This window comes from Erythrolamprus reginae, chromosome 2 (assembly GCF_031021105.1).
Source record: "Erythrolamprus reginae isolate rEryReg1 chromosome 2, rEryReg1.hap1, whole genome shotgun sequence".
NCBI classification, from domain to species: domain Eukaryota; kingdom Metazoa; phylum Chordata; class Lepidosauria; order Squamata; family Dipsadidae; genus Erythrolamprus; species Erythrolamprus reginae.
The window spans coordinates 241,015,849-241,043,630 of NC_091951.1; the positions used below are offsets into that span (position 1 = coordinate 241,015,849).

A 27,782-nucleotide genomic window follows, 5' to 3' on the forward strand; every position below is an offset into this window, starting at 1 on the left:
TATTTTTGTAAAGTAGTTATTTTATTAACTTACAATAAAGTTTTCATTCTCTGCAGAGAATAATTATTTCATGGATGCTTAAGATGTTAAGAACATTCCACATATATCTCAGCACTCAATATCTATATATTTTTGGAGATTAAATGTTGTATAGCACCTGTTATAACCCAAGCACCTACTTGCCTATTCTTTCTTTTCTTTTTTTTAATAGTAAAGACACAGTTTTGCATATGTCTTAGGAGATGGTGCATGTTCTTCCCAGGTTAGTATATTTCCAGTTGGGATATGAAATGAAATAGTATAAGCAAGCTGGAGAACTTATAATTATTATATTCCATTATTCCAAACCGGGATTACAAATAGCAAGGAAGCTGGAAGTTACAGTTCACATCATATGGAAGGTTAAAGTTTATCCAGCATTGTTTATTAATCATTTTCCCTTCCTTCAAGAAGTGTTGCATGACTTAAACAAGGCATTTCGTAATGTTTTATGAAATGTAACTTGAGAAGACTTGCAGTCTGAAATTAGGTGTGCTTATTGAGAATCAAGGCCTATAATGTTCAATGAGGTTTTACTCTTAGGATGTTTATATACTTTTCATATAAACTGTGGTTATATGATATATAACCATATATCTATGGTCCCCATTACCAATTGTTATTTCAAGTATAGTTTCCATAAAATTCAGTTTTATATTTCAGCTAATGGCTCTATCAGCAATTATTTAATATGTCATTTAATATTTCACCTGATTAAAGAAGCCAGTAACAATTTAAACTTAACCTTTTGCTTAATACTGTACCATAATATAGCTTCATGTTAGGCAAGGTTAACTTCTTTTATAAAAAACATATTGAATATTGTCATTTGTTATGGAGAAGACCACATCCTCTCCACAGTGGACAGTGCAATTCCATGAGGAAAAATTATATTGAGACAACATGTAATTGTACATAGTCACAATACTGTAATGTGCTCTGATGGTGCAATATTACGTTATAACACACACTTATTTAATAACTACACTGTTTGAGCATTTCCTGCATAGGCAGACTTTCTAAACAATTGCATTTAAAATCAAATCCCCTTTATCTGTTTGCCCACAACCTAAAGCCATTTTTGAAACTTTACATTTAATATGAAATTAAACATTAAAAAATGCATTAAGCACATGTCTAGCAAGTTCAAATGAAATATTCCAAGACAAATTCCCTTTTATCATTGCTGGTGGCTTAAATGGCATTTACTCATTCATCTGCTGTAAACATATATAAGCTGTAAACATATATAAGCATGGGCTACACCTTTTTAATATCGAACATAAAATTTCCAGTTCCCTAATCACTGTGATATTAATTCTTCATGCTTGTATAATCTACTTTTATAATCTCAATGTTATTTTATGTTGACTTATGCTTGAAATAAAGATGTGTTTTTGATTGCATAAGATGATCAAACGAAGGCTGTTTTAATGACCAAAATTGTGTGTAAATACTTTTCTCAAAACAGCTAATTCACTTAATGTACCTTAATGTTAATTACTGATATCGGTCTTCATCTGTTCAGTCTCTGTGTCACAAATTCTCGGTACATGATAGATATATATATGAGTAGCAGGAAAACCACAAAAAAATCATCTAAAAATCCTAATATTCCAAACAAAGCTTCAGGTAGAAAGTCCAACGGCGATGCAAGATATAACAAAGCTCCCAGGAGACAGAGGAATATCCTGATGCGGAACATCCAGAAGAGACCACCAACAGAAAACATTTCTCTGAATGCATGACGTAATAGTGTAGGTAAATCCATAATCCTCTCCATAATCTAAACCAGACATAGAGAGTCAAAATTTGTTTGTCTTATGTACAAGATGTAATTTGTCACAGAAGCATTTAACAGATAAAAGCTGAGCAATCAAATAGAATCACTTTAGAGTAGAGGTGAGACACTATGGCTGGCTTAGGCCTTCTGAGAGTAGAAGTCCACAAGACATAAAAGGCACATAGTTCCCCCATCTCTACTTTAGAAAGAGAGCTAAATTTCTTTGCCCAGGATCTTTAACTTAATGATACATTAGGGTTGTGTTCAATAAGAACACAACCTCAATTTCAAAAAATGCATGGAATCTCTTAAACACACAAGGTTAGACAAGCTAATAAAACAAGCAAAAGCACATTGAAATAACACAGCTATGCAAAATCTTCTGATTAAAATCTTCCCCAGATCTTTTAAGTATCAAGGTAGTCACATCCTTCTCCCCAAAGTTTTGAGCTGATTTTTCAAGATTTATCTCTCCGTGCATGTACACGCAGGAAATGCTTCTGATGGGACATCTACCTTTATACTTCAAGGTAGAATATTCATATGGATATAGAATATGAAGAGCATATTGTCACGTTATTGGGTTAGGGATACTTATTTCTTATTATTTTAATGTTTTCATTATGTAAGTAAGTGATTTTCAAACTTTTTTGAGCCATGGCACATTTTTTACATTTACAAAACCCTGGGGCACATTTGGGAGGGGGAGGGGCGGCTAAAAAAAGTTTAGACAAAAAAAATTTCTCTCTCTTCCTCCCTTTCGCTCTATTTCTCTCTCCCTCCCTCTTTCTCTCCCTTCTTTTTTCTCTCTCTCTCCATCCCTCTTTCTCTCTTCCTTCCTTCCTCTCATTTTTGCTCTCTTTCTCCCTCCCTCCCTCCCTCCATGTCTTTCTCTCCCACCTTCCCTCCCTCTCTCTCTCTTTCTTTCTTTCTCTTTCTTTCTATCTCTCTTGTTCTCTCTCTTGCATTCTTTCTCTCTCTTGTTCTCTTTCTCTCTCTCTTGCTTTCTTTCTTTCTCTCTTGTTTTCTTTTTCTCTCTCTTGCTTTCTTTCTCTCTCTCACTCTCTTTCTTTCTCTCTTTCTCTCTCTTGCTTTCTCTCTCTCTCTTGCTTTCTTTCTCTCTTGTTTTCTTTCCCTCTTGCTTTTCTCTCTCTCTCTCTTTCTTTCTCTCTCTCATGTTTTCTTTCTCTCTCTGAGCTTCGCGGCACATCTGACCATGTCTCACGGCACACTAGTGTGCCGCAACACATTGGTTGAAAAACACTGATGTAAGCCACCCAGAGTTGCTTCAAAACAAGATGGGCAGCAAATTAATTTAATAAATAAAAATAACCCCCCAAAAATGGTATAAGCAGTGTCTCTCCAAATGATCTGCACAGCTTTATTAAATAAAAAAGACTGATATTGTAATTGTTCAATATCAGAGGGCTTGCCTGCCAATAGCTTGTTAAAGATTCCCTAACAAATTCATGGCCTGCATGAGATTTATATTAGACTATAAATCTATATTTGAGATTTATATTTGGCTCACAGCTCTCTCTTCTAACTACCTAATACTGTTTGAGCAAGCCTGTTTGGCAATGACAGGTTGCACAGTGCCACAAAAACAAAACATATCTCTTTAATATAAATTACTATAGTGTGGATAGTATTATCCAGGAAGAGATATTGTATGTTGAAGCACTATATTGTTGAGATCGCAACAAGATAGCTAAAATTGCTAGTGTGTGTGTGTGTGTGTGTGTGTATGTGTAAAGATTATTCTGGTAGACTACCTTAGATTTCAAAAGTTTGTATTTTTTTCTAGTAAATCTCATATGTTTATCCTAAACAACATGCTAGGAATGTTGCTACTAATCGTGATTCTTCATCTTATTTCTGATTTCACAAATCTACCTGACTGAATTAAAACTATGGTTTTTAAGTCCGTCCTCTGAATGACCTGGGATTCTGAATCAAGACAAAGACTGCTTCTTCAACAATGCTGAACTACCCTGTTTCCCCGAAAATAAGTCACCCCCGAAAGTAAGACATGGGAGAGGTTTCGTAGAATTGCCTAATATAAGGCATCCCCTGAAAGTAAGACGTAGGAGATGTTTCATTTTGCAGTATTTACAAACAGAACATATATAACACTGCTGTCTATAAATTGCATCGCAAAACGCTGCATCAATCAGATTTAAAACACATCCAATACGCATCCAACATGCAGCTGCGTGTTTGGATGTGTTTTTGCTGCAGCAGGATACAGGATTCAATTCGTTGGAAAAAAATAAGACATTCCCTGAAAATAAGACGTAGCACATCTTTGGGAGCAAAAACTAATATAAGACACTGTCTTATTTTCGTGGAAACACGGTATGCAATGTGAACCAGAGAAGGAGATGGAAATTGACAAACAGGGGCACAATTCCCATCTATTTCCATCCAATGTCTTAACAAGGGCTATAGTTAAGAAAAATATTGAAATTATCCTTTCATTTGTCCTTGCTACCTCAGCTTCATTCCCTGAGTTGGGAAGATAGCTTGGACTTGTCAAACTCACATAGGGACATGCAACTTTTGTCATAATAAATAGAACATTGGGCATATATTTAAATTGCTCTAGCCCCATACATACCGATCTTGGCTGTCCTGAGAATCTCCTGTTATAATCACTAACGTCATGAAGCACTTGTGCTGCATCCTCTTGCCCCTCATCAAAGAGTGGTAAAAATAAAGTTACCTGAATAAAAAAAGCCCACAGGTATTCAATATCTTCATATAGAATCTACCTTCCTTTTTAAAAACAGTATGTATATACAGTGATCCCCCGCTCGTTGCGAGGGTTCCGTTCCAGGACCCCCCGCAACGAGCGGGTTTTCGCGAAGTAGCGCTGCGGAAGTAAAAACACCATCTGCGCCTGTGCAGATGGTGTTTTTACTCCCACAGCGCTAGCGAGGAGCCGAAGATTGGGGGCGGCGCGGCTGTTTGCCGCCGGCATGGAGGGCTTCCTAGCAGCCCCCCAAACCCGGGTTGGGGGTCCGGGGGGCACTGGCTCTCGGCGCTTTTGAGCTGAGTCCGGGAGCGAATTCGCTCCCGGACTCAGCTCAAAAGCGCCGATAGCAAGCGGCAAGGAACGGCTTGTCTCGGCGCTTTCGAGCTGAGTCCGGGAGCGAATTCGCTTCCGGACTCAGCTCAAAAGTGGCGAGAATGAACGGCGTGGGCGGGCGAAGGGCGGGCGGCAGCGAGGAGTTTGCGTGGGCGGTGGGGAAACTCCTCGCTGACGCCAGCAAGAGGGGGAAGACTCAGGGAAGCCGCCCAGCAGCTGATCTCCCGGTTGCCATCTACGCATGCGTGCCCCGGGCACGCATGCGTAGATGGTATTTTGACTTCCGGGTTGAAAAATAGCGAAGTACCCTGTTCGCAATGGTTGGGGACGCAATAAACGGGGGATCACTGTATTTAAAAGTGTATATTTATTTTTATTTATTTATTTATTAGAATTTGTTTGTTATTTATTTATTAGAGCCGGGGTGGTGCAGTGGTTAGAATGCAGCACTGCAGGCAACTTCAGCTAACTGCTAGCTGTAGTTCAGCAGTTCAACTCTCACCACCACTCAGCCTTCCATCCTTCCGAGGTGGGTAAAATGAGGACCCAGATTGTTGGGGGCAATATGCTGATTCTGTAAACCACTTAGAGAGGACTGTAAAAGCACTATGAAGCGGTATATAAGTCTAAATGTTATTGCTGTAGAATCTGTCCAACTAATGAGAAAAGAATAAAATAAAAAAATACAATGACATGCACCCCCCCCTCTACTGACCACTTAAGTATGATAGATAAGGTCAATGGAAATCAATTTGTGACTGAAACTCTGAAAAATTGTAGCTGAAACAATTGATCAGGTAGAGCATTCCAGACTTTAACAACTCTATTACAGAAATCATATTTTTACAGTCAAGTTTAGAATGATTTACATTAAGTTTAAAGCAGTAGTTTGTGTGCGTATTATTGTAATTACCTCCGAAACCGCCTTTTGCCGCATGAATCCCAGCACCCGGTCAGGTCCCACAGAGTCGGCCTCCTCAGGGTCCCGTCAACCAATGTCGTTTGGCGGGGCCTAGAGGAAGAGCCTTCTCTGTGGGGGCGCCGGTCCTCTGGAATCAGCTTCCCCCAGAGATTCACACTGCCTCCACCTTCCTTGCCTTCTAAAAAAGTTTAAAGATCTATTTATGCCGCTAGGCCTGTGGCCATTAGATCCTACCCCCTGACCAACGAGTGTTTTAGTGTAGTGGAGTGAACGGGGATGAATTTAAAAAAAAAATTATATTGGAGTTTTTAAGTTCTTTTAGTCATATTAAATGGATTTTTGAGATGTATACTGTTATGTACTTTTGATATGTTGTGAGCCGCCCCGAGTCCTCAGAGGGGTGGCATACAAATCCAATTAATTAATTCATTAATTAAAGCAGAAAAAGTCATTTACAGGTAAAGTATTACTATGCATAATTTTGTATGCAACATCTAGGTCTGACTGCAAGTGACACAGTTCTAAGTTATACAACTGAGATTTTTGAGCCTAGTAGAATAGGGAATTCTATTTTGTACATAAAAGTGTAAAACTTAACTCTAACGTTAAAGAGAAACGATAAAGAAGACATAGAATGTTTTTTTAATTTTGGATTTGTTTTATCAATGAATAGATAATAAAAATAGAAATTAGAAGTGGGAAGAATATTATATAAAAGAATATTATTATTATTTAAAATGACTCAGACAATGCATTGTTTATTAAATATTTATGTATGTTGAAGAAAAATGTATAAATAAATGAAAAATCTATTAAAAAAGAGTAATTTCTCAAGCAAAGTGTTTTGGGAAGAATGCAGATGTATTCCTGACAAGTCATTCTTACAATCTATTGGTATTAAGCATATTACTAGGATCTTAGAAATTCAGATTATTATACTTGAAAACTATTTAACAACTGTGATGTTCAGAAGCGAATAGAAATAGATTAAGAAAGTATAAGAAAATAACTATGTATAAAAGCAGAATAATAACATAAAAACATAAAGAGGAGTACATTTAAGGAGTACAAAGTTGCCAAAGTACATTTAAGGAGTACATAGTTGCCAAAGATCTGGAGAAGAGAAGGATGTTCTAGAAACCAAGAGATCAAAATACAGATACCAAGTAAGCCTGGTGGATATTTCATACCTGGGATAATCAGAGAAAAGGGGCTCAGGTGGTAATCTTAAGTAAGTACATGAAAGGTGATCCAGGGGTTAAACTGACCCTACAGTACTTAAGACATTAAAAAGCAAAAAGGAATAAAAAAGAGAATGGCAAAAATGCAGATGGTAAAATACTGACATATTATGGCAATGCTTGTTAGAACTATATGATATTCTAGTTCCCTTGTTTTGATTCTGAACTTTCTTAACCATTTTGAAGTCCTGTAATTGGAGTAATCCAAATGGGATCTGAAAATTTATATATCTGTGCTGAAGCATTTGTCAAACTAGTGTTCACTAAAAAATTCAGAAAGCCAGGACATTAAGCACTCTAAACTTTTATCTGAAAAGTTGCAGGAAAGAGGCTTAAAGGAAGATTATTTTTTTTCTTATCTGTGGGAGCACAGATATATTTGATAGTAATATGCAACTACTTATCTTCTAGTTGGCTTTAACTCTAATTCAAGTAAAGTTTATTTCAAGTAATTTTTGTTGGTGCAATGGAATGTTTGGTTATTTTTCTATAAAACCTACCTTACTTTTATTTTATGGAATTCATATATAAAATCCTACACTAGATTCCATAAAAAATGTTATTGTACTCTAGCTAGATGCTGCATCATTCTTTAAATATATTACAAACTGATGTTAAAGACCAGAAAAGCAAAAAACATAGTAAAGCAAATATATCTAAATCAGAGTTTTTAAAAAAGTTCTAGGTGCTAAACTTCCTAAATTTCCATTTATACTTAGGACACAGCATACAACCTTTTGTAAAAATTAAAGCTAGAATTTTACATCAAAATATTCATATTATTACCGTTTGTCTGCAGATAGGGCAGTGTATCGCGCCTAGCCATGATCCGCACCTCCAATATGCAATTATGCAGGAACCTAAAGAAAATAACATAATAATTTCTTAAACTCTAAACATAGCTAGTTGTCGACTTACAACTATTTTAGTGACCATTCCAAGGTTTTAATAGCACTGAAAAAATGACGTGACAATTTTTCACATTTACAACTGTTGCAGTATCCCCGTGGTGATGGGAAGCCAGATTGATTTAACAACCATGTTATTAATTTAACCTGTTACATTCACTTAACAATGGTGGCAAGAAACATCATAAAATGATGCAAACTGTTTTGCTTAGTAACATACATTTTGGGCTCAATTAGGGTTGTAAATCAAGGGCTACCTGTACTTGAATGAGTGAGTATCTCACTTAAAAACAACAGTGAACAGCAGTTCATTGAAGCTGTTAAATTATTTTAAAATTATTTGCCAGTTTAAGACATTGAATCACAGAAGAGAGGAAAGGACTGCTTACAAACCTCATTGAGACATGCATTATCTAAATTCTTTGCCGAAATAATAGCAAACCCTGTATCAGTTCATGAGACTTGTATTATATGAGTTGCTGAAAATCTAGTCCAAATTAATAGAATTTAAAGGTATAATGGAACACACATTTGCTATGTAATAGTGATCCTCTTTTTACGTTTTAAAAGTCATGACTGACTGATTGTGTGTGTGTGTGTGTGTATGTATGTAAAATGTAATAACAAGAGAAGATCAGCTGAAATAATTTAATATGGAATTTCTTCATTTCTTTAAGGCCAATTCATTTCCAAAAACAGCATTATTTTGCATATTTCTTCAGCAACTCTTACTTTTTCAAGGAATATAAGAAATTTATTCAGATTTTATTTTTATTTTTGCATACCACAGAAAAGATGTCCACAATTTGTTTCAATGGGAAATGTAGCCTGTTGTAAACACACCGGGCAGGACAAATCAGTATAGAAATGTTGCCTGTCACCAACAGTATTTTCCTGGAGGGGGGAAGAGAAATATAATTAATTTAAGAAGAACAAATGATTTTATTTGTGACAAGCCACAAAATAGTTAGATTGGCATATTTACAAGAAAGAAATCTCAGACTTTGATAAGTGATAAAGGAAGGAAGCAATAAGAGAATACAATAGAATAACACAGATACAGGATAGTTCATTCCCAATGAATGGATAAGGTGAAACTTTTTAGAACCTTTCTCTTTGGGTTGTTCTTTGATGACCATGATTAGAAGGGAAAAAACAGTTTATTTATAATTCTTATCTGTTTCAACTTATGAGTAGCTGCAGCATAGTATAACATAAAAGATCCAAGCTTTCAAATTATGGTTAAAGTTTTAGGACCCTATGGAGTCCCTAAAGCTTTGCTTCTTTAATAAACATTTTAAATACAGTGATCCCTCGATTATCGCGAGGGTTCCGTTCCAAGACCCCTCGCGATAATCGATTTTTCACGATATAGTGGTGCGGAAGTAAAAACACCATCTGCGCATGCGCGCCCTTTTTTTCCCATGGCCGCGCATGCGCAGATGGTGTTTTTACTTCCGCACCTGGGAAGACCCAGGGAAGGTTCCTTCGGCCGCCCAGCAGCTGATCTGCTCGGCAGCGCCGCAGCAGCGAGGAGCCGAAGATCGGGGTTTCCCCGCCGCCCACGCAAAGGGGAAACCCGGATCTTCGGCTCCTCGCTGCTGCGGCGCTGCCGAGCAGATCAGCTGCTGGGCGGCCGAAGGAACCTTCCCTGGGTCTTCCCCGCCGCCCACGCGCCGCTCAAGAGCAAGAGGGGGAGAGATAGAGAAAGAGAGAGAAGGAAAGAAAGAGATGAGAGAGGGAGGAAGAGAGTGTGAGAGAGGAAGAAGCAAGATAGAGAAAGAGAGAGAGAAAGAAAGATGAGAAAGGAAGAGAGTGACGTCATCGGGTGGGAAAATATTTTTAATTAATATTTTTTGAAAAATCGCGATATAGCGTTTCGCGAAGATCGAGATCGCGAAAATCGAGGGATCACTGTATACATCCCTGCAAATCCACATCAACACCTAAATAAACATAATAAAGTTTACTTTTAGCACAAGGAATTGAGGTATATGAACCCTATCAAGCTCAAACGTTTTTACATTTGGTGATTACAGTGATCCCTCGATTTTCGCGGGGGTTACGTTCCAAGACCTCCCGCGAAAGTCAATTTCCCGCGAAGTAGCGGTGCGGAAGTAAAAACACCATTTTTGGCTATGGACAGCCAAAAACTACCCCTCTCACCGGCTTTCTTCGGACACGGGTCCTCCTGCAGCAGCGCTGGCGGCCACCGTTCCCCGTAGGCACCCGCCCGCCCGCCATTCGCCCGCCCGCCGTTTGCTCGCCCGCCGTTTGCCCGCCCGCCGTTTGCTCGCCGCTCACTCGCCGCTCGCCCGCCCGCCGTTTGCTCGCCGCTCACTCGCCGCTCGCCCGCCCGCCCGCCGCTCGCTGCTCGCCTGCCGTTCGCTCGCCGCCCGCCGTTTGCTCGCCTGTTCGCCCGCCCGCCGTTCGCTCACCCGTTCGCCGCTCGCTCGCCGCCCGCTCCACCTCTCTTTCTCCTCTGCTGCAAGAGAGGCGGGACAGGCATTCTCCAGAGGCTGGTGGGTGCATGGGCCGGCGCGTGAGAAAGAGGGGGGAAAGCAAGAGATAGCAAGAGAGAGAGAAAGAGTGAGAGAAAGAAAACAAGAGAGGGAAAGTGAGAAAAAGAGAGAGAGCAAGAGGGGGAGAGATAGAGAAAGAGAGAGGATGACAGGAAAGAAAGAGAAAGAGACAGAGCAGTGATTCTTGGTGATGACATATGACGTCATCGGGTGGGAAAAACCGTGGTATAGAAAAAAAACCATGGAGTATTTTTAAATTATTATTTTTTGAAAAACCGTGGTATAGCGTTTCGCGAAAATCGAAACCGCGAAAATCGAGGGATCACTGTATCTGAGAAATTTTCTGAGATATAATTGATTTATATCAAAAAGAATCTTTAATGAACTTTTAAAATACAGATTCTGCAATTTTGAAATGATATAATCAAGCATAAAGAACAAGGGTATTCAAACCCTATCAAACCCAAACACATCAACATTTGATGATTACCTGAGAAATGTTTTGGGATATAATTGATTTATATCAAAAATAATTACCGGTATGCGTAATTGTAAATATACCTGTTCCGATTGTATTTGTTGTCTAACTGCCCTCACTAGCTCTTGGTTTTCTGGATGAATATCTGATTGCCCATCTCTGTTAAGAGAAGAAATACTATTAATAAAACATTTCAAAAATGGAATCAGACAGAACAATATAAATACAGTACATAATGATTAGACTTCTACTAATCTAAACTTGCATGCCATTATTTTAAGAGCTTCTACATTACTTGAACTATAGAAATCTGCAAAGATAATATTAATCAAGGTTTAAAATAAATATAATAAAGCATTAAAAGTTTAATAACCTACTGTACTAAAGATAAAAGTGACAATAAATTATTTTTCCATTGCATAATGAAATCCTTGGCTGACCATGCTTTTTATTGTATTTTTCTTTATTTTTAAAATTAATATAAAATACAAAAATACAAAAACAAATATTAGGAAAAATAAGGGAGGGAAAGGGGAAGTGTATAAAAGCCTTGGCCTACGGAGATTCATTGCTCCAGAGATTGCGGGTTGCGAGTCCCTCCTTGTGAAGCTGGACTTAGGGGTTCAGGTGGGCCTGTTTCTCACGTACCTGCCTCCCAGCTGCGTGTCACAGGCCCTGCCTGTGCTACTCGAGGAGGTAGCCGGGTTGGCGGTGGAGTTCCCCAGACTTATTGTCTTGGGGGACTTCAACCTGCCGTCACTCGGCGAAGCCTCTGGACTGGCACAGGAGTTCATGGCCACCATGACAGCCATGGACCTAACTCAAGTAGTACAGGGTCCGACTCACGAGGGGGGACACACACCCGACATGGTATTCCTCTCTGAGCAATTGAATAATGGTCTGAGACTAAGGGGCTTAGAAGTGTTGCCTTTGTCATGGTCGGACCATTTCCTAATGCGGCTTAACTTCCTGGCTCCAATCCTCCCCCGCAGGGAGGCGGAACCAATTATATTGTTCCGCCCCAGGCGCCTGATGGATCCAGAAGGTTTTCAGAAGGCGCTTGGGGTTATTCCAGATACACTCGTCCACCACTCGGCAGAGTCTCTGGCTGAGGCCTGCAACAAGGCTGCAGCGGAGGCTCTTGACCGAATTGCGCCGTTGCGACCTCTCCGTGGCGCTAGACCCCGTAGAGCCCCATGGTTCAACGAGGAGCTCCGGGAGTTGAAACACCAGAAGAGACGTCTAAAGAAGCGATGGAGGAAGAGTAAGTCTGAATCCGATCGAACACTTGTAAGAGCTCGCATTAAGACTTACAAAGTGGCACTCAAGGCGGCAAGATGCGCGTATCATGCCGCCTTGATTGCATCAGCGGAATCCCGCCCGGCCGCTCTGTTTAGGGTGACCCGCTCCCTTCTTAACCAGGGGGGAGCTGGGGAGCCCTTACAGAGTAGTGCCGAGGATTTTAACACGTTTTTCGCTGATAAAATCGCTCAGATCCGGGCGGACCTCGACTCCAATTTGGAAACAGAGTCGACTGATAACGATTCAGTCGAGGTGACTGGGGCCTGTACTTGTCCACCTGTCTGGGAAGACCTGATCTGGTGACACCTGATGAAGTGGACAAGGCCATTGGAGCTGTGAGTTCCGCCACCTGTTTGCTGGATCCGTGTCCCTCCTGGCTGGTTTCGGCCAGCAGGGAGGTGACACAGAGCTGGGTCCAGGAGATTGTCAACGCTTCTCTGGGGAGGGGGTCCTTTCCGGATCCCTACAAGGAAGCACTTGTGCGCCCCCTCCTCAAGAAGCCTTCCCTGAACCCAGCCATTCTTAACAACTACCGTCCAGTCTCCAACCTTCCCTTTATGGGGAAGGTTGTTGAGAAGGTGGTGGCGCTCCAACTCCAGCGGTCCTTGGAGGAAGCCGATTATCTAGGTCCTCAGCAGTCAGGATTCAGGCCCGGTTACAGCACGGAAACTGCTTTGGTCGCTCTGATGGATGATCTCTGGCGGGCCCGGGACAGGGGTTTATCCTCTGTCCTGGTGCTCCTTGACCTCTCAGCGGCTTTCGATACCATCAACCATGGTATCCTTCTGTGCCGGCTGGGGGAGTTGGGGATGGGAGGCACTGTTCTTTAGTGGTTCTCCTCCTACCTCTCTGGTCGGTCGCAGTCGGTGTTAGTGGGGGGGGGGGGTCAGAGGTCATCCTCTAGGTTGCTCCCTTGTGGGGTGCCTCAGGGGTCGGTCCTCTCCCCCCTGCTATTTAATATCTACATGAAACCGCTGGGTGAGATCATCCAAGGGCATGGGGTGAGGTATCATCAATATGCAGATGATACCCAGCTTTACATCTCCACCCCTTATCCAGTCAGTGAAGCAGTGGAAGTGATGTGCCGGTGCCTGGAGGCTGTTGGGGCCTGGATGGGTGTCAACAGACTCAAACTCAACCCTGATAAGACGGAGTGGCTGTGGATTTTGCCTCCCAAGGACAATTCCTTTGAAAAGTGTTCGGAAACTTCAGATCGTGCAGAATGCAGCTGCGAGAGCAATCATGGGCTTTCCCAAACATGCCCATGTCACAACAACACTCCGCAGTCTGCATTGGTTGCCGATCAGTTTCCGGTCACAATTCAAAGTGTTGGTTATGACCTATAAAGCCCTTCATGGCATCGGACCAGGTTATCTCCGGGACCACCTTCTGCCGCACGAATCCCAGCGACCAATTAGGTCCCACAGAGTTGGCCTCCTCCGGGTCCCATCAACTAAACAATGTCGTTTGGCGGGACCCAGGGGGAGAGCCTTCTCTGTGGCGGCCCCGGCCCTCTGGAACCAACTCCCCCCAGAGATTAGAATAGCTCCCACCCTTCTTGCCTTTCGCAAGCTTCTTAAAACCCACCTGTGTTGTCAGGCTTGGGGGAATTAAGATATTCTTTCCCACTCGGCTTCCACAATTTATGTATGGTACGTTGTATGTATGATTGGTTTTTAAAATAAGGGCTTTTAGTTTTTAAGTATTGGATTGTCGCACATTGTTTTTATTACTGTTGTTAGCCGCCCCGAGTCTGCGGAGAGGGGCGGCATACAAATCCAATAAAATGAAATGAAATGAATAAAAGAAAGCAAAAAAGAAAAAAGGTGTTGAATTCTGGTTTTCATTGTATTTCATCGTTGATATAAATATTTGGAGGTAAACATGCAGATCCAACTTTAAAGGCCACAACATCCATAATAAAACAAGTAAACAGATCCCATATGTGAGAGGAGTCGTCATAAATCTATTCAATATTCTTAATTGGTTAATTTAAGAATTAGTCAGCATAGTAACTATGTGATTCAAATCCATGTTCTGTTTAAGCTTTGCATTATAGTAATACTTTCTCTACTTTCTTTCCAATTTCTTTTAATTACATTGCATATGATTAGTATCTGCATGTGGGGCTGGGAGGTTAATCAAAATTTATTTTAATTATCCTCTATGATAAGTAAGATGAAAAGAAAGCAGTCAATGAGCATTACAGCTTGTGTGAACCAAATCTCCCCAACTTCCAACCATGTTGATTAGCAGCTCTCCTCTGGATGTTGCTCTCAGTATGTGTAACCAAGTAAATAAACTATTATTCCTTTAAAAAAAAAAATTAAATTAAAAAAAAATAATTTTATTGAAATATAAACATTAAAAAAGCAATACACAACAAATATACATGAATATAACATACAAACAAATACTAACACACACACATCTACAAACAAAAAGAAAAAATAGAACTAAACTATTATTCCAAATAGTTTAATTTACAAGAAATGAATAAAATTGACATTCTTCAACAACAAACCTTCTACTGCTATCAACATATTACTTCACCTTACCTTAATAGCATGTATGTCAGCGCAACAAGGAATGTGATACCAAGCACTACCGCCAGCAGAACCTGGTCACTAATTCCTTCTATCATGGAATCGTTATCTAGTGCCGGTCTTTGAACTTCAGTTTCTTGGCTGGCCATTCCAGAGCTAAAACTTAGGAAACATATAAATATGCATTTATTCATTGGCACTATTATTACATAGCAATAGCACTTAAGACGTATATAGCACTTTATAGCCCTCTCTAAGCAGTTTACAGAGTCAGCATATTGCCCTCAACCATCTGGATCCTTACTTTACCCACCTCCAATGGATGGAAAGCCGAGTCAACCTCGAGCCTGGGAAGATTTCAATTGCCGAATTATAGGCAGCCAGTAGCCAACAGAAGTAGCCTGCAGTACTGCAATCTAACCATTGTGCCACAACAGCTCATATATTTTTGTTTACAAATTAATAAACAAAAAAATAACCAACTTTCACATTTTTAGCTTGTTGCTTGACTTCAAATGGCTAAGAATAATTCCAGGAACTCCCTATCAGAATATCCTTCTGCATATACAGGTGAAACTCGTAAAATTAGAATATTGTGCAAAAGTCCATTTATTTCAGTAATGTAACTTAAAAGGTGAAACTAATATATGAGAGAGACTCATTACATGCCAAGCAAGATAGTTCAAGCTGTGATTTGTCATAATTGTGATGATTCTGGGGTACAGCTCATGAAAACCCCAAATCCACAATCTCAGAAAATTGGAATATTACATGTAATTAATAAAACAAGGATTGTACATAGAACAATATCAAACCTCTGAAAAATATAAGCATGCATATGTACTCAGTACTTGGTTTGGCAATTTTTTGCAGCAATTACTGAAGTGTTATGGAAGACCAAGATGCTTCAACAGTGGCCTTCAGCTCTTGCTTGGTCTCATGTCTCTCATCTTTCTCTTGGCAATGCCCCATAGATTCTCTATGGGGTTCAGGTCAGGCACATTTGCTGTCCAATCAAGCACAATAATCCCAGGGTTATTTAATCAGGTTTTGGCAGTGTGGGCAGGTGCCAAGTCCTGCTGTAAATTAAGTCAGCATCCCCACAAAGCTCAGCTGCAAAAGGAAGCATGAAGTTTTTCAAAATTTATTTATTTATTTATTTATTTTGTCCAATACATAATACACATTGAAGAGAAAGATATGTAATAATATAAGTAAAGAAAAGAATAGAAGATATAAAAGTATTGGTGAACATATTTGAAAGAAAGAAAAGATAAATGAGATAAGGAGAGACAATTGGACAGGGGACGGAAGGCACACTGGTGCACTTATGCACGCCTCTTACTGACCTCTAAGGAACCTGGAGAGGTCAATCGTGGATAGTCTAAGGGAAAAATGTTTGGGGTTAGGGGTTGACACTACTGAGTCAAGTAATGAGTTTCATGCTTCGACAACTCGGTTGCTGAAGTCATATTTTTTACAGTCAAGTTTGGAGCGGTTAATATTAAGTTTGAATCTGTTTAAGTTTCAAATTAAGTTTCAAAATCTCCTGGTAGACGGCTGTGTTGACCCTGGATTTAATGAAGCACAGTGGACCAACACCAGCAGATGACACAGACGGACTTAATCAACACAGACTGTGGAAACTTCACACCGGACTTCAAGCATCTTGCAGTGTGCGCCTCTCCATTCTTCCTCCATACTCTGGATCCAGTGTTTCCAAATGAGATGTAAAACTTGCTCTCATCAGAAAAGAGGACTTTGGACCACTGAGCAACAGACCAGGTCTGTTTTTCTTTAGCCCAGGTTAAGATGCTTCTGACGTCATCTGTTGTTTAGGAGATGCTTGACAAGAGGAATACGACATTTGAAGCCCATGTCCAGGATCAGTCTGTGTGTGGTAACTCTTGATGCACTGACTCCAGCCTCAGTCCACTTCTTGTGAAAGTCCCCAATGGCCTTTTCCTGACAATCCTCTCCAGGCAGTTTCCCGGCTGCTTGTGCACCTTTTTCTTCTATACTTTCCCCTTCCACATAACTTTCTATTGATGTGCTTTGATACAGTACTTTGGGAACATACAACTTCGTTTGCAATTACCTTTTTGAGGCTTTCCCACCTTATGGAGGGTATCCAGTGTTGGGCAGCAGTCGGTGTGCTCAGGTGCTCCATCCTGGTAGGAAATCCCAGGATGCGTGCGCAAGTGTGTACCCCTGACAAAACCCCCCCCCCGGTGAGATTTCACTTCTGTGCATGCAGCAAGTAAAATTTTGTGTGAGCATGCTTGCGAAAGCGAGATTTCAGCAATTTTTGCAGCAAAAAAACCTGCAGAAAGTGTCGAAATCTCGCTCACACTCGCATCATCACACAATATTTCATTTGCTGTGCATGTGCAGAAGCCAAATCTCACACCGACACAGCCATTGGGCGCGCACGTGCCCTTGACGGCCTCGGAAGGGCGCACCAGTAGGAGATAAGATGAGCGGCCCTTCGCTGAGGGTATCAATGATGGTTTTCTGCACAACTGTCAGGTCAGCAGTCTTTCCCATGATTGTGATTCCTGCTGAACCAGATTGAAAGACTATTTAAAGGCTCAGGAACCCTTTGCAGGTATTATGGCTTAATTAGCTGATTAGAGTGGGACACTTTGAGCCTGGAATATTGCACCTTTTTTCACAATATTCTAATTTTCTGAGATTGTGGGTTTGGGGTTTTCATGAGCTGTACCCCATCATCATCACAATTATGACAAATCACAGCTTGAACTATCTTGAATTGCATTTAAAGAGTCTCTCTCATATATTAGTTTCACCTTTTAAGGTGCTTTACTGAAATAAATGAACTTTTGCATGATATTCTAATTTTTCAAGTTTTACCTTGTATATAAAACAGGGTAATTAATACTGGGTGATATTCTGATTTCCTGGACTAAGTGCAGTGGGAAGTAAGAATAAAACGTCCTTGAATGAAAATTGTTCCAGAAGGTAGAAAGGGAAAGTCACTGATGCATAAGACGACAATTCTATACTGTATTAACATGTACTAAAGACAGATTCTATTCCCAAGATTCGTATTTTAAAACTAGGAATATTGAGGTATAGCAATAACCTGAGAATTCTTTCAAAGAACATTCTGGGTTTCAGTTTGATGAGGACATGCACACAGCATGAATAATAGCACTATTATCATGACATTATAAAAGATAACGTCCTTGGCTTGCTAGCAGATAATTGATTTTATATTTTTTTTAGGATGTCAGATGGGTTATTGATATTTTTTTTTCTTATAAATGGTGAATTTATTATTCTATTGGTGTTATTTTCATTTGTAAAGGTGCTTAAATTCCAATGACTAAAAGAACTTCCAGAAAATAATAATTAAACAATTGAATTACCTAAAACGACAGTGAAGAAAGGGGCAGTAGACTTAAATAGGGATAAACAACAGTAATATATAATATATACTTGCCTTTATTTATTTATTTATTAATCAGATTTGTATGCCGCCCCTCTCCGCAGACTCGGGGCGGCTCACAGCAATAATAATAGCAATAATAATACAATGTAAACAAATATAATATTTAAGTTAATTTAAAACCCCAATTTAGAAACCAATCATACATACTAACATACCATGCATAAATTTTATAAGCCTAGGGGAAGGGAAAGTATCAATTCCCCCATGCCTGACGACAGAGGTGGGTTTTAAGGAACTTACGAAAGGCAAGGATTGTTGTGATTTCAAGTTTTTCCCCATGTACTATTTTGAGTGTCTTTGTGACCTTTCCGTGAAGTCACATTTGACATCTTCAGGCTGAAGTTATTGGCTTCTGCTGGTTTGTTTGCTGTTTTTAACGAAAAAAGGCAGTTGCAAACAAACCATACTCAGAGCAGCAGAAGCCAATAACTTCAGCCTGAAAATGGGAAATGTAGTCAAACTTCAGCCTGAAGATGGCAAATGTAGCCAAAACATCTTTACGAGTTAAAAAAGACTTTTTTTAAAAAAGCAACTCTTCCTTGGAAACTGATACCAGCTGTCCTTACCTATTCTTAGAGATTTTTCAATACCAGAATCTGACCCTAGAATATGAAAATAAAAATTGGTGGGAGCATGAACATAACACCTCTTCTCTACCATTAAGCAATAACAATTTCCTGTCTGCCTATGCTTAGAATTTAATATACTATTAATTATATGAAAAGGCATAGAAACATAGAAGACTGACGGCAGAAAAAGACCTCATGGTCCATCTAGTTTGCCCTTATACTATTTCCTGTATTTTATCTTACAATGGATATATGTTTATCCCAGGCATGTTTAAATTCAGTTACTGGGGATTTACCAACCACGTCTGCTGGAAGTTTGTTCCAAGGATCTACTACTCTTTCAGTAAAATAATATTTTCTCATGTTGCCTTTGATCTTTCCCCCAACTAACTTCAGATTGTGTCCCCTTGTTCTTGTGTTCACTTTCCTATTAAAAACACTTCCCTCCTGAACCTTATTTAACCCTTTAACATATTTAAATGTTTCGATCATGTCCCCCCTTTTCCTTCTGTCCTCCAGACTATAAAGATTGAGTTCATTAAGTCTTTCCTGATACGTTTTATGCTTAAGACCTTCCACCATTCTTGTAGCCCGTCTTTGGACCCGTTCAATTTTGTCAATATCTTTTTGTAGCTGAGGTCTCCAGAACTGAACACAGTACTCCAAATGTGGTCTCACCAGCGCTCTATATAAGGGGATCACAATCTCCCTCTTCCTGCTTGTTATATCTCTAGCTATGCAGCCAAACATCCTACTTGCTTTTCCTACCGCCCGACCACACTGCTCACCCATTTTGAGACTGTCAGAAATCTTCATTTTGATGCATTTTTTTCAATAAACATACAGTAGAATGATACAATAAAGAGCTGTAATTTAAAACCAAGAACAGCAGAAGAATCAATTACTAGACTTGCCCAAACTATGATTGCTCTCTATTTCAATCTTCCACCACCCTTCAGTCTCTCTTCCCCTAATCTCTAGAATATGTGCAACTATAAAACTATCTGGGAGCACCAAGATTTAAGGTTAAGGAAAAAGACAAAATGGCATTTAGGTAAAAAGCCAATTCATGGAGAGATTATTGTGTAACTTCTCTAAAAGACCCTGTATAATTGCCAAAACCCGAAATCCTTGCTTTAATACAATGATATTTTTAGATCAATGCCCACTCCTTTACCTCAGTTGGAAATGAGAAGACTCATCTTCAGAATCAAAGGAAATGTTTCAGATGCTGGAATTTGAAAGCTCTGGCTTCTGCCTTGGAAAAAGAAGATATTTTCAGGCTATTTTTTAACTTCTTATTTTAGCATAGTATTTGTCCTATGTTATTTCATGTCCAGAAACAGAGATATAAAGAAATCTACCCTCACATAGAATAAAATATGGGAAGAAACTGTAAATCCCATCTATTCACAAATAAGTCAGGAATAAAATACAGGTAGTCCTCAATTTATGACTACAGTAGAATTGAATCCAAAATTGTATTGTTGAGACATTTGTTAATTTATTTATTATTATTAATTTATTAATTAATTTATTGGATTTGTATGCCGCCCCTCTCTGTAGACCTCCGTTAAGTGAGTTTGGTCCCATTTAATGACCTTTCTTGCTACGGTTGTTAAGTGAATCCCTTCAGCTGATAGGTCAATAAGCTAGTTGTTAAGTGAATGTGGCTTCCCCATTGACTTTGCTTGTCAGGTCACAAAAGATAATCACATGACCTTAGGAAACAGAATGGTCATAAATATGAATCAGTTGGCAAGCATCTGAATCTTGAACACATGATCATGGGGATGCTGCAAAACTTGTAACTGTGAAAAACGGTCATAAGTCATATTTTTCAATGCCGCTGTAACTTTGAACAGTCACTAAATGAACTGTTATAACTCAAGGACTACCTGTAGTGTAAAGTACTAAAATGAAGATTAATTAATTTGGGAAATAATTACAATTTTAACATGTGTAGTTGAATTCCTTTTCCCAATTAGCTCATGCTGTAAAAGCATGATTATAATAGTGTACTGTAGTATCCATATCGCCAGCTCCCATTTGAATCCTTAACCTTCGCCCAATCTATTTCGAAATAGATTTGCACAAATGTCCAGTCCTTGAATCCCTGAACTGATAGATATAAATATACCTGCGTAAAATTTGCTGGCCTGACTGACAAGCCTTATTTTGTCTCAGCAAAAGCACATCAAGTTGTGCTCTCGTTAGTTTTAATGAGAGGGATGAATTGGGGAAAGTGATTGGTGCATTCCTTTGATTTTGCTTCTGCTCCCATGAAATCTCATATACAGTGTTCTCTTGATTTTCGCAGGTTCAAACTTCGCGTATAGCCTATACCATGGTTTTTCAAAAAAATATTAATTAAAAAATACTTTGTATTTTTTTCCTATACCATGGTTTTTCCCACCCGATGACATCATAGGTCATCGCCAAACTAATAATTTTTGCAAATAAATAACAAAAAAAATGTATTGTTAATAAATAATTATGTTTAGAAATATCAGGATAACTGCCTTATTCAATGGTGAGTACCAGTAATAATGGTGAGTAAATGGTTGTTAAGGGAATGGGAAATGGTAATTTAGGGATTTAAAGTGTTAAGGGATGGCTTGTGATACAGTCCATAGCCAAAAATGGTGTATTTACCTCCGCATCTCTACTTTGCGGAAATTCGACTTTCGCGGGCGGTCTCGGAACGCATCCCCCGTGAAAATCGAGGGAACACTGTACTGGCAAAATAATAACCTCTCTACTATAGATCAGAAATGGGGGAAGAGATACATTTTGATAGATAATTAGATCTCTCCATGCATCTGAAGAGGCCTTCTGCACTGGAAATAAACTCCCGCAGTCCTCATAGATATTAATAAAGGTATGCAACAGGTAGTCCTCAACTTATGATCACCATTGAGACCAAATTTTCTGTCGTTAAGACATTTTAGGTGATTTTTTTGTCCCATTTTATGACCTTACTTGCATCAATTGCTAAGCGAATTACTGCAGTTGATAAGTAACCCAGTTAAGTGAATGTGGCTTGGCTACTGACTTTGCTTGTCAGAAAGTCACAAAAGGGGATCATGTGATCTTGGGACACAGCAACTGTCATAAATATGAACCAGTTGCCAAGCATCTGAATTTTGATCATAGAGATGTTGAAAGGTTGTAACTGTGAAATATGGTCATAAGTCACTTTTTTCAATGCTGTTGTAACTTTGAATGATCACCAAATGAACTGTTGTAAGTCGAGGATTACCTGTGCCTGATGCAAAAAAATTAAAAAACCTACCTTTGCCTTACTATATTCTACCAATGAATGGACAGTGGTGAGTGTGCTTACCCAATATTTCCCACAACCTAAATCCACAAATTTAGGACCACCATATTTTAAACTGTATATATCCATGATGATGAACCTATGGCACGTGTGCCACAGGTGGTATGTGGAGCCATATCAGAAGGCACACGAGGTTTTGCCCTATGTCAGTTCCAGCACACATATGTGCGCTATCCAGCTGATTTTCAGCCTTGGGGAAGGCTGTTTCACCCTCTGGAGCCTTCAGGGAGCCTCAGAGTGCAAAAACCCACCCAACGGGCAAACCGGAAGTTCAGAAACGCGGATGTCCGGTTTGCCTGTTGTGCTGTTCTTTGCACTCCAGAGGCTTCAGTTTGTTTTCCCAAACTTCCGTTTTGCCTGGTTTTTTCACCATCCCAGGCTTCAGTGAGACCTGCGCGCATGCACAGGGATGGGGGGATTGTGCCCATGCACAGGGGCATCATGGGGGGAGATGCCCATGCGTGGGGGGGGGGGGAGGGAATAGGTAAAATAGAAACTATTTTATAAATCCTATGAAAGAAGATCAAAAGCCTGTCACACATAAGTATAACTATAATGTTAGTATTCTAGCAGTACGTGAACATCCTACAATCTACATTAAAGCCCCTGTCCCATCTTTTCTTGTTACTGAACCAGAATTTTTTTAAAAAATCAAGAAGACATAAATAATGAATCATGTCCATGTTGTGCTAAGTATATTATTTGGGTATCTCCATCAGCTGAATTCAAATCCAGGTCTTACCAGAAGTAGAGTAAAATTAAGTAGGGGACCACAGAGGCATCACTCCATCTCATTCCCACTAGAACAACATGCTCTGTTGTTCCCTGGATCTGATACTTGAAAAATAATCTACCTATAACAGGACCTTCTGAAGTTGAAGCATAACTACCATAACCTTTTCTAAAAAGTTGGAGATAAAATGAAAATTGTCCAACACATTTGATCCATTGATGACTTCTTGAGAAAGGAGACTACTACATATCTCAAGGATAAATGCACCACCGCCTGGATTCGGCTACACATTATTATCCAGGGAGATTAACTAACCAGGAGGTATGGAGTTAATATACAGGGGATGAGCTAACAGCACTAAGAACCTGTCTACTTCCTCAGAACTAAACAAAATCATACTTATTCCAGGTAACAAAGCCACATCGTCTTTCTATCAACTTTGCAGCATCTTCAGAGAGCTTGAGCAGCTCTGCTGGTGCATATCATTCTCCAACCCATTCCATTGGATGAGAGGTGGCCAGACAGGTGGGCATGCTCAGCCACTGCCGAATTAGGATAATTCCCTAAAAAGCCCGCTTGCGTCTTCTTCCCAGCCCTGAGTGGGAATCACCGAGAAAGGGGCCAGGAAGATGGTGGCGCTTCCCATGTTTGCAAGCTGTCCGAGTTGAGCTGTCCATCATGCGATGGAGGTCCAGAGAAGAGCAAGAAGTGGGAGAGGAGCTGTTTTCCTGAAAGGGGGAGGGGAGACAATGGTCATCGCTACTTCGCCCCCTTCTCCATCCAACCTTTTCTCTTCCTGGGGGTGGATGTGCCTCCTAATCAAGTTTTACTTGAAAAATTGCAACAGGTGAGGTCTCTCCGAGATGGTTAATTAACATTGCGCTCCACCAACTGCTTCAGAATGCTTTTTGCCTTGGTCACTTGCCTCTTTGCAGAGGCAGTGGTGGCTCCTCCTGCCAATCTTGCTGTAAACCTCGGGGTTTCCCTTACTGGGGGAGAGGGGGGAAAGCTCCTGGTGGGACTGGGACGTTTGTGGGTCTGCAAAGAGGGTTCCCCCCACCAGGACCTTTTGCTCACCCACCCACCAGCGAGGCTGGCCAGAGGAGCTGCCGCTGCCTCTGCAAAGAGGCAGTGGCACAAAGAGGCAGCGCTGCTTTGCTGACTTGAACAGCCTCCAATGTAAATCCTGGGCAGGGTGCATCAATGGAATGGTTGTTGTGCATACTGCGGCCTGCATTGGTTGCCAATCAGTTTCCAGTCACAACTCAAAGTGCTGGTTATGACCTAAAAAGCCCTTCATGGCATCGGACCAGAATATCTCCGGGACCGCCTTCTGCCGCATGAATCCCAGCGACCTGTTAGGTCCCACAGAGTTGACCTTCTCTGGGTGTCCAGGGCCCAGGGGAAGAGCCTTTTCTGTGGCAGCCCCGACCCTCTGTAATCAATTCCCCCCGGAGATTAGGATTGCCCCCACCCTCCTTGCCTTTCGCAAACTCTTCAAAACCATGGGGAAATTGATTCCCCTGGTCCGTTTCCGTTTTATGTATGATTGCTTTTTATATTAAGGGCTTCTAAATTGTTTTAATCAATTGAATTTATACTGTTTTATTGTTGTGAGCCACTCCGAGTCTTCGGAGAGGGGCGGCATACAAATCTAATAAATAAATAAATACTCTCTAAGACAGTGGTTCTCAACCTTTCTAATGCCGCGACCCCTTAATACAGTTCCTCATCTTGTGGTGAGCCCCAACTATAGGTTTAGCGCCAATTCTTCCAACAGATCCTTAAGCTGATCGGCATGAGGTCAGAGTGACACCCCCCTTTAAACGCCTGATTGGTTGGATTGTAAAAATATGTTCCGAGATGCCAGAATAGAAGCTTTAGTTGCTAACACCATTGGAAATTTGTCTTTTCCCATGGTCTTAAGTGACCCCTGTGAAATGGTCGCTCGACCCCCAAAGGGGTCCCGACCCCAAGGTTGAGAACCACTGCTCTAAGAGGAGCTGCCCAGTGGGCATTTATTTATTTATTATTTTATTTATTTATTAGATTTGTATGCTGCCCCTCTCCGAAGACTCGGGGCGGCTCACAACAGCAATTAAAAAAATATAACAGTGGAACAAATCTAATATTAAAAACATATAAAACCCTATCATTGCACATGTTGGGAAATAAACTTCCTGTTTCTGGTGCCCACATGCGCACTGGGTAGCTAGTCTTCTGGTTACTGGTGTGCGTGTATGCGCAACAATCACCCATATGGCCGATCCGGTTTCTGGCACAGCCACATGCGGGAAGGTCAGCTGATCGTTGTGTGCACATGCACACCAGTAACCAGGAGATTAACTGGCCAGTGCACATGCGTGCGCCACAAACACGGAAGACAAATGCATGCCAGGCAAAATGGCTCCATGTGCCATCTATGGCACGCGTGCCATAGGTTCGCCATCATGGACTTAAGGGAAATTAATTATGAAATAAGTTTTCTTGAGTGAAATTTACTTTGATACATGAAACTGCCCATAAAATGTAATCGCATTTTTGTAGTTGAGGATTAACTCTGTCAATAACTGAAATCGACGGGTACCAGCGAATGGTAGGAGCCATCCTATCATTCTAGATCTATTCACAGGTACTATTTATTCCAGCTAACTGAAGAACTTCCATTCTAATGTCTACAATTTCTTCTTTCTCTAACATACATCACTTTGACCACAAAAAAGAGGACATAAACAACACTTGACTATCTTGATGTTGTGAATCTGCTAACACAATAAGCTCCACCCTCACTTCTCTAGGAAAAAAAATGCAAAAAAGTCCAATTAGTTTTCTTTCTTCACTGACTATCAACTGACTATGACCTTTGCAGGATCTTTCTTCACTGTCCTCAACTTGATTTTTTTCCCCCAATGCAATTTCTTTCACTCAGTTGGCCTTTTGCCTAGGTGAAGCAGCTACAATCTATTACACCCTTAATGTTTTAGAAATTAACAGAATATTTCCCAATCTTTAAAACTGAGATTTAAGGTTCTCAATCAAACTTTAACAAGTCTGGAATTCAACTGCCAGAATTCCCCAGCCAGCAATGAAGAATTCTGTCAGTTGAAGACAAAAAACACTGGATTAGTATAAGAAAACGTACCAAAATACGTTTATATATGTTAATGAAAGTCAACCGTCCTGAGGTACAGCAGGGCATACATCTTAGTTATCATTACACACACCTGCATGCGGAAGTCCCCAGGGCTCAAACTCCAGCATTGCCAGACACACTTTGAAGCAGCCACCGAGTTACACTAATATGCCATGACTGCATTCACCCCATATATTTATTTATGATTAAGTTAATCACAGTGTGTGGAGTTAACCCACTTTTCTGGTTTCTTCTGTTAACTACTTCTAACCGTGCTAACCTGGTTTTGTACAAACCTAACAAACATGCACAGATCCCTCTTCTCCTTTCAATTCCGAGTTCTCCCCAAAACTTAATCAAGGACCATTTCCCATCCTCCAGCCATTGTCTATGGAGACAATCCAGGTCATGGTTATGCCAAAGGTGCTTTTTTCCCAAGAGGCAGCTCGAATTTTGGGGTTCTTTTCTTTGAAGACGTTTCTCTTTCAATCCAAGAAGCTTCTTCAACTTCTTTACGTCTTCAAAAACCAACCAACCAACGAACAAACCAGAAAGTCCAGTTGCCCCGGGGGGGGGGGGAAGCACCTTTGGGACATCCTCAGCCATTGCTACAACCCTGCACAAAGAGTTTAGATTCCATTAATTGTAGTTTAGAAAATAAGCCTTCCAATCCTGCAAAGCGCAGCCGATATGAGGACCGCCGTTCTTCCCGGGCTTGAAGTTACTACGGAATAACTCTTGGCAAATAAAAAAGGGGGGGGGCGGAGAGAGACTCCTAAGGCGGCCCCGTTTCCCCTTGCCGACACCGTGGGCTCCCCCCTTCGTTTGAGAAATGACCATCCTTCCCAACTCGGGTCATTTCTGCAAGCGGGCGGGAACTTCGCTGGCGGTTCTGCAGGAGGAACCACGGAGGGGGAAACCCGCCTTGGGTTTGGAAAAGCCGAATTTCAAGACGCGGCGGGCAAACCGCGGCGGGAGGGCGGCTTGCCCGCGGTCTCGGACGCCCGCCCCCCCGTGCAGTACCTCAGTACCTCAGTCCCCGACGGGCTCGCGCCAGGCCTGTCAGCCCCCAGCAGAGACAGCGACGCGCTCCAGCCAACCCCGGCTTGACTCCGCCTCCTTCGGCCTCGGCGTGACTGAGGCGAGCCAGCGCTTTAGTTTTTTTAAAGACGCGCGCATGCGCGGTTAGAGGCCGCGGCCGACGGAGCGGGCGGATCCCGACGGGACCTGGTGACGTGTCTTGCGTTACAGCTGCCCGGCCCGGCGCGGCTCTTTGCCGGCCTGGGTTTGGCGTGTTGGGTGAGGTAGGGGAAAGAGGAGAGAAGGGCGACGGCGGAGGTGTCACCGGAAGGCGCCTGTTAAAACTCCTCGGCTGCCCGCCGCTTCGGAAGGGGGAAAGCCCGCTGGCCCGGCCGCCCTGAGCCATGTTCAACGTCGAGAGTCTGGAGCGGGCCGAGCTCGGGGAGAGCTTGCTCACTTGGGTGAGTGACGGAAGGCCCCGGGCTGAGCAACGCCTATGGCTGTCGCCGGCAGCCTCCGCCGCCCCGGCTCGGCCTTGCGTGCCTTTGCCGGTCTCCCAAGTAGCGGGGCGTAGTTATAGTCTTCTGAAGTTCTGCTTTGTAATATTGACCTGAGATGCGGACCTGTGTGTGTGAACGTGCGAAGCGGGTGGGCTTGCCTTACCAAGGGCCGGTGGG

The 27,782-nt window shown here is 41.2% G+C and overlaps 2 protein-coding genes across 10 annotated transcripts in view; one reads left to right on the plus strand and one right to left on the minus strand.

Moving 5' to 3' along the window:
• On the minus strand, positions 1-27,271 carry RNF170 (ring finger protein 170). 9 transcript variants are annotated; one of them, XM_070742341.1, is made up of 9 exons: positions 27,117-27,223; positions 20,054-20,134; positions 18,874-18,909; positions 14,845-14,994; positions 11,068-11,143; positions 8,770-8,878; positions 7,863-7,936; positions 4,443-4,547; positions 1-1,825 (listed from the first exon to the last, which is right to left on the minus strand). In XM_070742341.1, the coding sequence occupies exons 4-9, from the start codon at positions 14,979-14,981 to the stop codon at positions 1,556-1,558; spliced, it is 771 nt and encodes a 256-aa protein (XP_070598442.1). In that variant the 5' UTR covers positions 14,982-14,994; positions 18,874-18,909; positions 20,054-20,134; positions 27,117-27,223; the 3' UTR covers positions 1-1,555. The 9 variants fall into 9 exon arrangements, with proteins under 9 accessions (XP_070598442.1, XP_070598446.1, XP_070598445.1 ...); XM_070742345.1 differs by having other exon boundaries at positions 20,054-20,130; positions 27,109-27,223; XM_070742344.1 differs by having other exon boundaries at positions 20,054-20,130; positions 27,117-27,222.
• HOOK3 (hook microtubule tethering protein 3) overlaps positions 27,269-27,782 on the plus strand; it is a 70,268-nt gene continuing 69,754 nt past the window's right edge. The window contains exon 1 of the mRNA XM_070742337.1: positions 27,269-27,566. Coding sequence (XP_070598438.1) covers positions 27,510-27,566 — 57 coding nt within the window. The 5' untranslated portion in view covers positions 27,269-27,509. The remainder of the gene's footprint in view (positions 27,567-27,782) is intronic.